This window comes from Vulpes vulpes, chromosome 4, assembly GCF_048418805.1.
Source record: "Vulpes vulpes isolate BD-2025 chromosome 4, VulVul3, whole genome shotgun sequence".
Taxonomy (NCBI): Eukaryota; Metazoa; Chordata; class Mammalia; order Carnivora; family Canidae; genus Vulpes; species Vulpes vulpes.
Window position 1 is genome coordinate 132,529,010 of NC_132783.1, and position 12,564 is coordinate 132,541,573.

A 12,564-nucleotide genomic window follows, 5' to 3' on the forward strand; every position below is an offset into this window, starting at 1 on the left:
GGAAAAAGTAGGAGGAAGTTGGTGTTAGAATAGTAGCAGGATGCATATTTGTATATTCGCGTTGAGTAGTGTTGAAATCTTGCTGAACTTGGAGAGGAGAATTGCACCAATAGGTGTAATCAGGTGAGTCTTTTCAACAGCACTTGGAAACAAAAAGCAGAGAAAATCAGCAGTTAGGGTACGACAAGGTTAGAGTTTGATGAGGAAGAGGTGTTGAAGGCACCCGTGAGAGATTATTTAAAGAGATGAATCCTATGTGGTTGGGCAGAAGAGGAAGTAAAGCCAGAGAGATGCTTATAGGTAATGAGACAACCAAAATGGAGAGATCAGGAGACAGGCCTTACTAGGCTGAAGACCCAAGGTACTGGGCACGGAAGTCTGAAGGGGCTGACAATATATAAGGTTTTGGTAGGATTTTATAGTTTTAATATTTCAGACTTGGATGACTCTGGATGACAGGTATTTCTGGTCATGGTCTTGAAAGTAAGAGAGGGAGAGAAAGTAAGGGGAAATCCATTAGAGTTGAAGAGGTTAAGAAACTGAGTCCAGAATGTTCCATGGATCCTCCCTGATCTCCCTGACATTACTGGGACTGAAAAGCTCCCAGAGTTTTTTGCCTGAGAGACACAGCTCTCCTCCAAGGCCTGGAAGCCAGGAGTGATCCCACCCTTCAGATGAGACCCTGTTTGCTATTAAAAGGATAAAATGAAGAGGAAGTAGAAGAGGAAGATGAGGAGGAGACTGAGGGGAAGGAGAAGAAGAAAGGAAAAGAAACAAAAGGAGCTCAAAGTGGTTCTTCAGTGCCTTTGCAGTTGCATTTTTGCCAGGTCTGCATGTCATTTCACCAGATGTGCCTGTTATATCTGGGTTTCTCTTTCTTTCTTTCTTTCTTTCTTTCTTTCTTTCTTTCTTTCTTTCTTTCTTTCTTTTTCTTCTTTCTTTCTTTCTTTCTTTCTTTCTTCTTCTCTTTCTCTCTCTTTCTTTCTTTCTCTTTCTCTCTCTCTCTTTCTTTCTTTCTTTCCTTCTTTCTTTTTCTTTCTTTCTTTCTTTCTTTCTTTCTTTCTTTCTTTCTTTCTTTCTTTCAGATTTTATGTATTAAGGGGGAGAGAGAGAGAGAGAGCGTGCATAAGCAGGGGGGAACAGCATGCAGAGGGAGAGGGAAAAGCAGATTCCCAGCTGAGCAGGGAACCCAATGTGGGGCTCATCCCAGGACCCTGGGGTCATGACCCAAGCCAAAGGCAGACACTTAACTGACTGAGCCACTCAGGTGCCCCATAGCTGAGTTTCTTTTGCGCTTAAGTTCTGCTCTTCCTACTTAATATTTACGTCACAGGAGAAGAGGCCCAGAGGACTTCTATGACTGGCCAGTGATGACGTAACATGTTCTGTTACACGACACAGGGGATAAAGGTTGCAGATGGAACTAAGGTTGCTAATGGATTGACCTTAGGATAAAGAGATTATTCTGGATGATCTGAGTGGGTCCAGTGGAATCACCAGAGTCCTTAAAAACAGAAAAGGGAGGGAAAAGAGATAGTATCAGGATGATGCCATTAGGAGACTCGCTGGCCATTGCTGACTTTGAAACCAGGGGTAAGTGGCAAGGGACTGAGGAATGAGGAGAACCCCTCAGAAGGTGAATAAAGCAGGAAAACAACTCTTCCCTCCAGTCTCCAGAAAGGAATGCAGCTGTGCTAACACCTTGATTTGAGTCCCTTGAGACCCATCTCAGACTTTTGACCTCCAGAACTGCATGATCCTTAATTGGTGCTATTTTAAGTCACCAACCTTATGGGAATTTGTAATGCCAATAATAGGAAACTAATTCAGGTCCCTCCAAATATCCTGGCGGGTATGTATCCAGTGTGAAGGATTCATACCCACCCCAAGCCGGTGAGGACCAAGAGGCACTGGGATCCCTGCTTCCCCGGGGCTGCCCAGGCCTGCAGGAGGTTGAGGGATTCGCTTTCCTGCACCTCTCACGGAACACATCTGGTTGGCTGGAAGCCATGAGGACCAGTATGGGGTCAAATTCCTCCTGAATGGGGTAAGGAGGTCTGTTTCAGCCCAGAGGTGTGAAATCTTGGCTGGTTTATCCAGTAAATTCTCGGGATGCTTTGGCAAGCTCCCTGGTTTGCAGCATTCTCTCCGCAAGGTAAAGCTTGAGCCCAATGGGTGTCCCCCTCCCTGAGCAGCCTGCGCAGGTAAACTGGAGAAACACCTTCACGTGGTCTCAGGCCTCTTTATCTCCCCCACTGTCCTGGTTTCCCTTTGGGTGAGTGGAGGGGGGCCGGGCAAGGCCCTGCTGTAAACGTAGAGAAGCACCTGGGGGACCCGCAGGCTCCGCGTGGGGCCCTAACCATTGGTCTCCTCATCTCTGGGTGCCCGTGAAGGGGCCTGCCCAGGGTGGACCTCGAAGATGAGTGCAGGCCATTTCCGCTCTGCGTGACTCGGCAAAGAGAGAGACTGCCCGTCAGTGGGGGCCCCAGCTTGCCTTGGAAGGGAACCCCAAGAGGCCTGGCGCACGGAGGGGCCTGCGCGGCGCAGGGCCAGGCGGGGAGCTGGCAGGGGAGAGGCGGAGGGAGCGGGGTCCCGGGCCCACCTCCGCCTCGGCGCCCGGGGTGGGGGGCTCACCCCCCTGCGGTCCCGCCCCGGGTGCCTGTCCCGGGCCTCCCCTATTTGGCCGGCTCGGCGGGCCCTGGGCGGGGCCGGCGGCGCGGGGGCGGGAGGCCGCGGGAAGATGCGCGGCCCGGAGGCTCGGCGGCCGCGGGCGGGAGGGTGGGGACCTGCGGTGAGGAGCTGGGCTGGGGACCTGGGCTGGGGACCTGGGCTGGGCGGCCGGTCCGCAGCCCGCGGAAAGCAGGCGCTGCCCGCTCAGTCAGTCCCTTCGGGGAGGGAAGGGGGGATCGAGGTCCCCAGCCCCTGTCGCCGCTCCGTCCCGCCCCTGGGCCATGTCCCCTGCCTCTCTGCTCGGCCACGGGCGGGGACTTGATCCCTTGAGCTGAGCGCTAGACCGCGTTGACTTTTCTGCCCCCAACAACTGAACCATGCCATGTGCCCGGAGGAGCTGGCTTGCAAGGCTCTCCGTTGTAGCTCACCTCCTTAACTTTGGGGCCCTTTGCCATGGGAGACAGGCTCAGCCCGGCCCGGTGCACTTCCCGGACAGGAGGCAAGGTTAGTGGCTTTTCTTTATTTCCTTTGAAAACCGTGGCGGAGAGACGCGTGGAAAGTTGGTTGCTTCCCCCTCCCTCCCTCCCCACCCCCCCTCCGGCTGAACTCTGCAAGACCGTCCGGCGGAGTCCTAAGGAAATCTGGAGCTCAGTGACATGGGCCGTCTCAGAGCTCCGTGCAGAAAGTGGCCAGTCCTGAATTCTCCCCCAAAGGCGAGGGTGCCCGCTCTCTACCCCGTAGCTGCAGCAGAAAGGCCCAAGAGGTAGCTGGGAACGCCTCCCTCCACCCCCTTTTGTCTCCCCTCTCAATGCTGCACTGTTTCAGTCCTCTCTTTTTCAAATTCTGAACAGGGAAAATGATTTTTTTTTTTTTTTAAAGTTCCATCTGGCCCCTGGCAGTCATTGCAGTGTTTCTAGTTAGTTCCAGCTCTGCACAGGGGAGGGGAAATGTGATTCCGGCCCCCTGCTGAGCGAGTTTGGCTGTGTTTTGGTTTCCTGGAAAGATGTAGGTCTGTGTTTTGAAAATAGCAGTTCTTTTTTTGGGGGGAGGGGGGAATTACCCCTGCAGGGGCTCACCTTTGCCTGTCCCGACTTCCCCGGCTTCACCGTGGCAGCTGGATGCGTCCCCTTGCTAACGTTATGAGAGCTGCAATGCTCTGGAAAACACTGGAGGGGGTGTGCGGACAAGTTGTTATTTAAACCCAACACCTCAAGGGGAGCAGCGCCGCTGCCTCTGCTTTTTTTTATTGGACTTTGAAAGATCAGAGACACTTTTGTGTTTGGTGGGGAGTTCCTTGGCTTCTAGGACAAGACAGAGCGGCAGCAATGGCCCGTGTGGCTGGAGAAACTGTCATGTGCCAAGACCGCTAAGGCACCCTGTGTCAGCCCAGCACCCAGCGACAACGGCCTTCTGGGGTTGCTGGGCCATTGTTACTGTCCCTGTTTTAAAGCTGCGGAAGCTTGGGGAGTTTAGGGGCCCAGCTCATGGTGCAGTGAGGTTTTGAACTCAGGTAGCCTGGTTCTGGAGGCTGTCCTCTTAGCAGCAATAAGAACAACACGCACACACGCACACGCGCACACGCGCACAGTCCAGTGTTTGCTGACTATGCTCAGGCCTTGAGAAGCCGCCCTAGTATTCTGACCCCATTAATGCCCAGGACCACTTGGGTGACAGCTCGCCAGCCTGTGTTTGTAGAGGGTGTCCACACAGGTGGCTGCCTACGTGGCAAAGTTCAAACACTGCTGAGAACTCCTCTGCTGTGACTTCGAGAGCCATCAGAAGCAAGCCCCTTTGCTTTCCTTGGAAGCTGGAGCCCGAACACTAGGGTTAGATGTCAATCAGCCAGCACTTGCTTGTGTAAACGTTCCAGATACCATCTCCCACCCCCAAGTTTAAAATAGCAGCATTTGTTTTTCTTTGAAATACAGCCTCTTTGTGAAAAGTCTCCCTTCTGGCAGCACAGACAAAGCCTGTGAGCACTTCCCAGGGCATTTGGACATGATTTGCTTCAAAGATACGCATTCTCCTGGTTTGGCTTTCAGCTCTCCTTGCTCCCCATCTTCTTTGTAAGTGAATTTAGCCCAGTGTGGAGCAGATACTCCCCAGGCCTTGCTCTCTCCTCTCTGGAAGGTGAGAGATGGTTATTTTTCTTGGTCACCTTTGGGATTATGTGGTGAAAATATTTGATATTGAAAAATAGCTGTATTGGGGCACCTGGGTGGCTCAGTGGTTGAGCATCTGCCTTTGGCTCAGGTTGTGACCTCGGGGTCCCGGATCGAGTCCGCATCCCGCTCCCCCCGCAGGGAGCCTGCCTCTCCCTCTGCCTGTGTCTCTGCCTTTCTCTCTGTGTCTCTCATGAATGAATAAATAAAACCTTAAAAAAAAAAAAAAGAAAAAGAAAAATAGCTGCAGAGTGCTCTGAGTTTATTAGCAATGCACAGAAACTTAGGTTTTAAAAATAATTTCCGTTTTTAAAAGTCTTTCTCCAGAGTATTTGTTCTTAATCAGCTCGCCAATGGATTTAAAAGTAATCCACATTTGGTGCAACAGAGACATTTCTGAGCAGGCGTCATTTAGAACCGAGTGGAGAGAGGAAGAACAAATGAGAGGGAGAGAGAGAGAGAGAGAGAGAGAGAGAGAGAGAGATGGAGAGAAGGGATGAGAAAACTCGAAGCCTCTTGGGACTAGGATGACCTGGGTTTTGCCCCGGTGACCAGTCTATCATTTCACAAAGAACCAATGTCCCTAGATTTCCATTTCTACTCTGACAACATTTTTGAATCGCACCCAATTTCTGCACATTTAAACTTACAAATGATTTCAGATATCATCTCTGTCATCCTTCTTATTTTTCCAAGGAGGAATGGGGGGGGCCTTAGAAGTGGGTTAGCATGTATTCAGTGAGCACCTGTTAAGTGCCACTTCACCCAAGGGGATTGCACAGGGTCCCATGGTTGGAAACATTCTGATCCTAGGTAATCATTAACATTCTTTTTAGTTCTATGGGTTGGGCAGAGGCAGGATTTTAGCCCTGGGAAAGAGCACAGAGGTATATCCAGTCTTTTCAGGGACCAGAAGAGGCAGATTTGACACTCTGCCCAGTATTCTTTCCAGATTACTCACTTGTGGTATATAAACGTGCAACGACTTCCACAAGGTTTCTTGGTTCCCAACCAAGTACCAGAACAATGGGGAATACTGGTCTTGCACATAACACACTGCCTCTCTTGTACAGCCAGGGCTAGCCCCTTGGGTTCCTTATTCCTTGTGCTGTCTACAAGTCACCGGCTGTTGCTATGATTTCCTTTGCTCCCAGAGACTCTGAAATCAACAGAGCAGACAGTTTGGCCTGTGGTAGAGTTGTGCTTGAGGCTGCACAGGTTTGTGCGGGAACAGGGGAAGTGTTTCAAGGCAAATGGTTCGCGTGGGCTTCAAAATGAATGTTGTAATCACCTATCTATGCTATTTGAAAAAAAATGAGGAAGGAAATTATTTCATATATCTTCTTTATGTAAGAAGACACTTCACAGTTTTGGTATTTTATTTGTGTTAGTTATCATAAGCAGTTATGGTCTGGAGGTCAGTAGTCATAGGGCTGGTGAGCAAATCCAGCTTCCTGTGGCATATTTTCCAACTTTGAAGGGATCAACATAATCCTCTATATCTTGCCATGTGTAGTTTCCTATGACAAAAATATACTCGAAAGGTTGCAACATTCCATGGAAGAGAATTATGAAAATGAACTTCTGGGCAGCCCAGGTGGCTCAGCGGTTTAGCGCCGCCTGCGGCCCAGGGCGCGATCCTGGAGACCCAGGATCGAGTACCATGTCAGGCTACCTGTGTGGAGCCTGCTTCTCCCTCTCTCTGTGTCTCTGCCTCTCTCTCTCTCTCTGTGTCTCTCATGAATAAATAAATAAAAAATCTTTAAAAAAAGAAAATGAACTTCTGACTCTTAGAGAATTTCATTGCTCATTTTTAGTAAAGAGTCTTAGAAGTTCATTGAAATACACGGTATAGGGCAGCCCAGGTGGCTCAGCGGTTTAGCGCCGCCTGCAGCCCAGGGCGTGATCCTGGAGACCCGGGATTGAGTCCAATGTCGGGCTCCCTGCTTGGAGCCTGCTTCTCCCTCTGCCTGTGTCTCTATGAATAAATGAATAAAATCTTTAAAAAAAAAAAGAAATACACAGTATAAAGAGTTAAGTATAGATTTTACCAAAACTATGAAATCTGGCAGATAAATATTCTCTCACTGCTCTCCTTTCTTCGTAAGCAGAAGGTTAAAGATCACTTGGTGGTGTGTATCTCTAAAAGCACTTGTGCCAACAGGCTTCGCGCAGAGTTTCTCATGAAGTATCATCAATGCTTGTGACCGACGGTTTCGAGTCTAATTTTAGGTAAGGTAAAGCAAGGTGCTCAGGGCTGATAATGTATTTCCGTAAAGCTGCAGACTGATGTGATTACAGTGTGTCTCAGTTCCAACAGCCACAGCCTTGTTGATGCCCCATCTTGACATCTGGTTCTCAGTGGCAGACCCTTGAGAAGCAGCAAGGGCAGCGCGGTTAGGGCTCTGGGGTCAGGTCACCCTGGAATGAATCCTCACCCCTCTTCATTGTCTTTTTGCAAGGGTGGGAATGAGGGCTAATGAGATGAGGGGCTATGTTAGTAATATCTGTCCCAGAAAACCATAAGGATACGGCAAGAGACCAGGTTGGTATACTCCGAATGCTGTGCTTGACCGTAGCAATGGTAAAAATTGAGGTAAAAAAATGAGGGCCTATTATTATTTCCTGACATGTTTTTTTCTCCATTCCTGTCATATCCCCTCTGGGCTCTGCTTTCTCCTGGCCAAGGTTATAGCTGCCTCCTCTTCCAAACAAAATACCTACTGAGAGGAAGCCAAGGTGGGTGTGGGCTTTTCCCCTGTCTTTGCTTGGAGGTTATATCTATTTATGACCACAATGATCCTTGGTGGCCAACTGTCTATCTTTAATACTAATTATAGCCACGGTAATAAATGTAGCACTGTTCTACATTTATTACATGTATTAATACACCAGCTCCTCATAGCCACCCTACGAGGTAAATACTCATATTTTGATGCCCTTGTATAGATAAGGCAACTAGGGGTGGGCCACCAGTATAAGTCACACTCCTATTTCTATCCACACCTACCGGCTGACATGGCTTAGCTGCTTCATTTACAATAAACTCAAGAAGAAAATCTAGTCTTATCTCTTGTTACTCTACCGGATAAACAGGCCATTGTTATCTATCTCCCTGTACTGCTGAGCATATTGAGGCCTCTTTTTTTTTTTTTTTAAGATTTTATTTATTTATTCATGAGAGACAGAGAGAGAGAGAGAGAGAGAGAGAGAGAAGCAACCTCCATGTAGGAAGCCCGATGCAGGACTCGATCCCAGGACTCCAGGATCACGCCCTGGGCCAAAGGCAGGGACTAAACCGTTGAGCCACCCAGAGATCCCATATTGAGGCCTCTTAAAGAAGTCAAGCCCTCCTCTTCTTGTCCGATCATATCCCCAGGAGCAGTAGTATCACTTCTACTCTACTATTCTGCCCTTCAACTCTCTCCCAAGTGCAACTGCTTATGTACATGAAGTGCAGTGGCTAAGAACATGATTTTGAAAGAGGAAGCATGAGATTTCAGTAATAAGTAATGTTGCGTATTGGCTCTGTGACCTCTCTTAGGCTCAGTTTCTTTATCTATGAACTGGGAATTTACTGAATCTGTGTCACAGATTGTTAAGTACTGAAGGAGAAGAGACTTACAGTACCTGGCTCATAGCAAGTGCTCGTTAAGTGGCTTCTATGGTTACTATCATTAGATTATTGTATAGCCAACTTATGCTGGCTTTCTTCAAAACCCACAAGATTGAAAGCAACTGGGTCAAGAGCCCTAAATTTGCTTGCTCTTTTATTCTTTGAGGAGTAGGTCTTGGAACCTAGGCAAGCTTTATCTTTCATTTTATATTTTCAAAACTCTTGTTTAATTCTTTGAGATGCATCTTCAGAGTAGGCCCAGAGGAGCATTTCCTGAGGGAGAAGTCAGCCTCTGGGCAGTGACCACACACAGCTGGGCCCACCTGAAGATGATGGCTTATGCACTGTTGAGTAAGACTTTTTCTGCCCCTAATTTCCATCTACTTCTAACCCTGGAGAAGCCAGAGACATCACTGTGAGTAGTAGAAGAGTAAGCTAAGAAGAATAGAAGGGAAGCCAACTGTATCCACCCTTGTTCCACCCACCCTGGCCTTGCCTCTCCTAAGCTCTGAACCTGGAAGGTCAGTGAAACTCTGATACTAAATATGTCCAGATATTCCATGGAGAGAAGGCAGTACAGAGGACTGAGTCAATGTGACTCAGTCATGGCACACTAGCGTCATTGATTTGTACAAAACCCCTTTATTTTTTTAATGCATTTTTGTCCCTACTCTCATTCTTCCTCATGGAAAACCATTTTAATGGGTTCCATATGTATTTTTTGTTTGCATATGTTCTGGCCGACTTTGTAGTATTGTTTTTGTGTATTTTCCATTGATGTCAGTGGCTCTGTATTAACTTGTATCTTATTTTTCACTGAATATTGTTTTTAAAGATTTTCCTATGTTGCTATGTGATCTGTTGCTCCTAATGGTTGCAATTAGAAATAATGGTTCTGGATTTTTTTAAAAAAATGTAGATGTAAACATCTAAAATATTGAGACTATTTATTAGTACCTAAGAGTAAAAACTCTGTGCTCTGCCCTATATTTCATCCAAGGCAGAAATGAACAATTTCCTAAATATGTTGGAAGGTGGTTGTCTGGGAAAGGAGGCCATTTTATAAATGTACCCCATTAAGTCCAATTCTTTTAATTAATCAGCTACAAACCTGCTCACTGATACGGCAATACGTTACAAGCCAGACACCTGCAACGTGCAAAATTCTGGCCTCCAAAAGCTTAGGGAATAAAGTCTGACGAACAAAAGGCTTTGTAAAATGAGGCTGTTCCAGGAGGTATGGAAAGTAAAGACCTGGGGGTGCAGAGGAGGGAGAGAGGACTTCAACCAGGGACATTAGGAGAAAGAAGAAGGGGGACTAGCGTTGGGAACTTCAAAGCATAAGTAGGAACAAACAGGATTATCGGTAGAGAGTGCAAAAGACACAGTAGTTGGGGAGTAACATGAACAAAGCAATGAAAGCTGAAAAGTGCAAGGAATACATCTGGGAGGCAGCAAGTGGAATTTGTTTTTCTTTCTCTTCCTCGCTTCGTCCCTTCCTCCTTTTTTTCTTTCCTTTTTTTCCTGTAAAGCAAAATATTAGTCTTTTTTTTTTTAAGATTTTATTTATTTATTCATGAGAGACAGAGAGAGAGAGAGAGAGAGAGAGAAGCAGGCTCCATGCAGGGAGCCCAACACGGGACTCGATCTCAGGTCTCCAGAATCACGCCCTGGGCTGAAGGTGGCACTAAACCGCCGAGCCACCCAGGGATCCCCAAAAGATTAGTCATTTTTCTAAGTGGCTACTGGTTTGCCTGAAGAAGTCTGTAATCCTGGGTGATGATCAGGCCCTGCCAGTTAGATTCCTTGTTATCCTCAGACATCGGGATGCGGAGGAAGTGCTGGGGATTTAAACACGAGCAAGCCAAAGGTCCGTGTGTTCTCGTGTGTGGAAGGGACAGGTGTTCCCGTCTTGCATTTTCAGAGTGACTGTTTTCATCTTCCCATTTTTATTTTGTAGATTTTGTAAAAACAAAAAGGAACACCCACGTGTCCTTAGGCGCCCCGCCCATGCTCTGGAGCACCCATCTGTGGCCGGTGTGGGCCTCTCAGAGTGGACCCCACCGGTGGGCTGCTTCGCATTTTTCTCGAACCCGAGTTAATGGGAAGTTCCTGAGGCCCTTAAGCTCCTTACGATACACAGTGAAGCTCTGTGATCTGTATTAATGAACTCAGGACTTGAAACATTCCTCGTGCTGACCTTGCCCCTTCCTAACAGTACCTCGTCAATGAATTCCCGGCTTAATTCGTCTCTGCTGAAGCATCTGCCACCCGAGCGCTGCCCCTGGGTCGGCCCAGGCTGCTATGGGTCACCCCGGTCCCCCCCCCCCCCCCCCCCGCCAGGTCGATTTGAGTTGTTCAGGGAATTTATAAGGACAGTGCTTGTGCGGTGGACAGGACCTGGAAACCTGGTCATTAGCAGTATTTTGCAATCAACAAACTAACGTCTAAGTTCCAAATGGCAGAGCGTTTACCTTGCCATAGACTCAGCAGAAAGTTCTCTCAGTTTTTTCATTTATTTATTTATTTAAATTTTCAATATTTATTTATTTATTTATTTATTTATTTATTTATTTATTTATATTGGAGTTCGACTTGCCAGTGTATAGCATAACGCCCAGTGCTCATCAGTCTTTTTTTTTTTTAATTTTTATTTATTTATGACAGTCACACAGAGAGAGAGAGAGAGAGAGAGGCAGAGACACAGGCAGAGGGAGAAGCAGGCTCCATGCACCGGGAGCCCGACGTGGGATTCGATCCCGGGTCTCCAGGATCGCGCCCTGGGCCAAAGGCAGGCGCCAAACCACTGCGCCACCCAGGGTTCCCTCATCAGTCTTTTTAAAGATTTTTTTTTAATTTATTATTTTATTACTTATTATTAAATAATAAATTTTTAAAAAGATTTTTTAAAAAATTTATTATTTATTTTATTTTTTGACAGAGAGATGGAACCAGAGAGCCCAAGTCGGGGGGAATGGCAGAGGGAGAGGGAGAAGTAGACAGCCTGATGCAGAATTTGATCCCATGACCCCGGGATCAGGACCTGGGCCAAACACAGACGCTTAACTGACTGAGCCACCCTGGCAGCCCTCGGTTTTATTCTTTGTCTCCTTTTCTTTCAGAGCATTTCATCAAGGCCCTGCCCGAATACCACGTGGTGGCCCCCGTCCGGGTAGACGCCAGCGGGCGGTTTCTGTCTTATGGCTTGCACCCTCCCATCACCAGCAACCGGAGGAGGAGAGATTTGGCTGGCCCGGAGGATCGGGCCTATTACAGGATTTCACACGAGGACAAGGACCTGTTCTTTAACTTGTCGGTCACTCAGGGGTTTCTTTCCGAAAGCTATATCTTGGAGAGGAGACACGGGAACCTGTCCCATGTGGAGATGGTGGCTTCCTCGGCGCCCCCCTGCCACCTGACGGGCACGGTTCTGCAACAGGGCACCAGGATGGGGACTGCCGCACTCAGCGCCTGCCAGGGACTGGTGAGTGCCGGCGTCCGTCCCCTCCTTCCCCGCCCCCAGGTTCCTGTCCCCTCGGCCTGCACCCCGGGGACCAGTGGGTTCACCCACACATTCAGTGCACACCAGTCGAACGCTTGTGATGTGCATGGTCCCGGCTGCCACGTGGCCTGGGGAGCCCTGCATATGAGTCCAACAGAGCAATCTGGGAAGCGTGGAGAGTAAGGGCGCTGGCCCCCCCCCCCCCCGCCCCGAGCAGGGGACACTCAACCAGGAGCCACACGGCGGGAAGGGAGGGTTGGATGCAGTTGGGGCTTCAACCCCGGAGGCCGCTCAGAGGGTATCGCGCCTGGCTGGCTGGCCAGCTGCTCTTGGATTAGGAAAGCCTGGATGTGGGCTGAAGGGCGAGGCTCACTAGCAGTGATGGTGGTGGTAGCAGCTGCGGCGGTATCGTCCTTGACGGTGTGGACTTCGTGGTCATCCTTCGTAGGGAACGTAGGCTGTCGGTTTATCCCTTCGTGCCTTTGTCCTCATCCGGCAAACCCACCTCCTCGAGCAGGGCTTGGCGAAGGACGGGCCGCAGACCGAATCCAACTGCCTCTTGGTTTTGTAAATGAAGTTTTATTGGAACACAGATAAGCCCGCGTGTTCACATT

The 12,564-nt window shown here is 48.6% G+C and overlaps 1 protein-coding gene across 1 annotated transcript in view; it reads left to right on the plus strand.

The window, feature by feature from the left end:
- The first annotated feature begins 2,734 nt into the window (after positions 1–2,734).
- The window catches only part of ADAMTS12 (ADAM metallopeptidase with thrombospondin type 1 motif 12), a 295,838-nt gene continuing 286,008 nt past the window's right edge, over positions 2,735–12,564 (plus strand). Inside the window, exons 1-2 of the mRNA XM_072757296.1 lie at positions 2,735–3,174; positions 11,571–11,932. Coding sequence (XP_072613397.1) covers positions 3,048–3,174; positions 11,571–11,932 — 489 coding nt within the window. The 5' untranslated portion in view covers positions 2,735–3,047. The remainder of the gene's footprint in view (positions 3,175–11,570; positions 11,933–12,564) is intronic.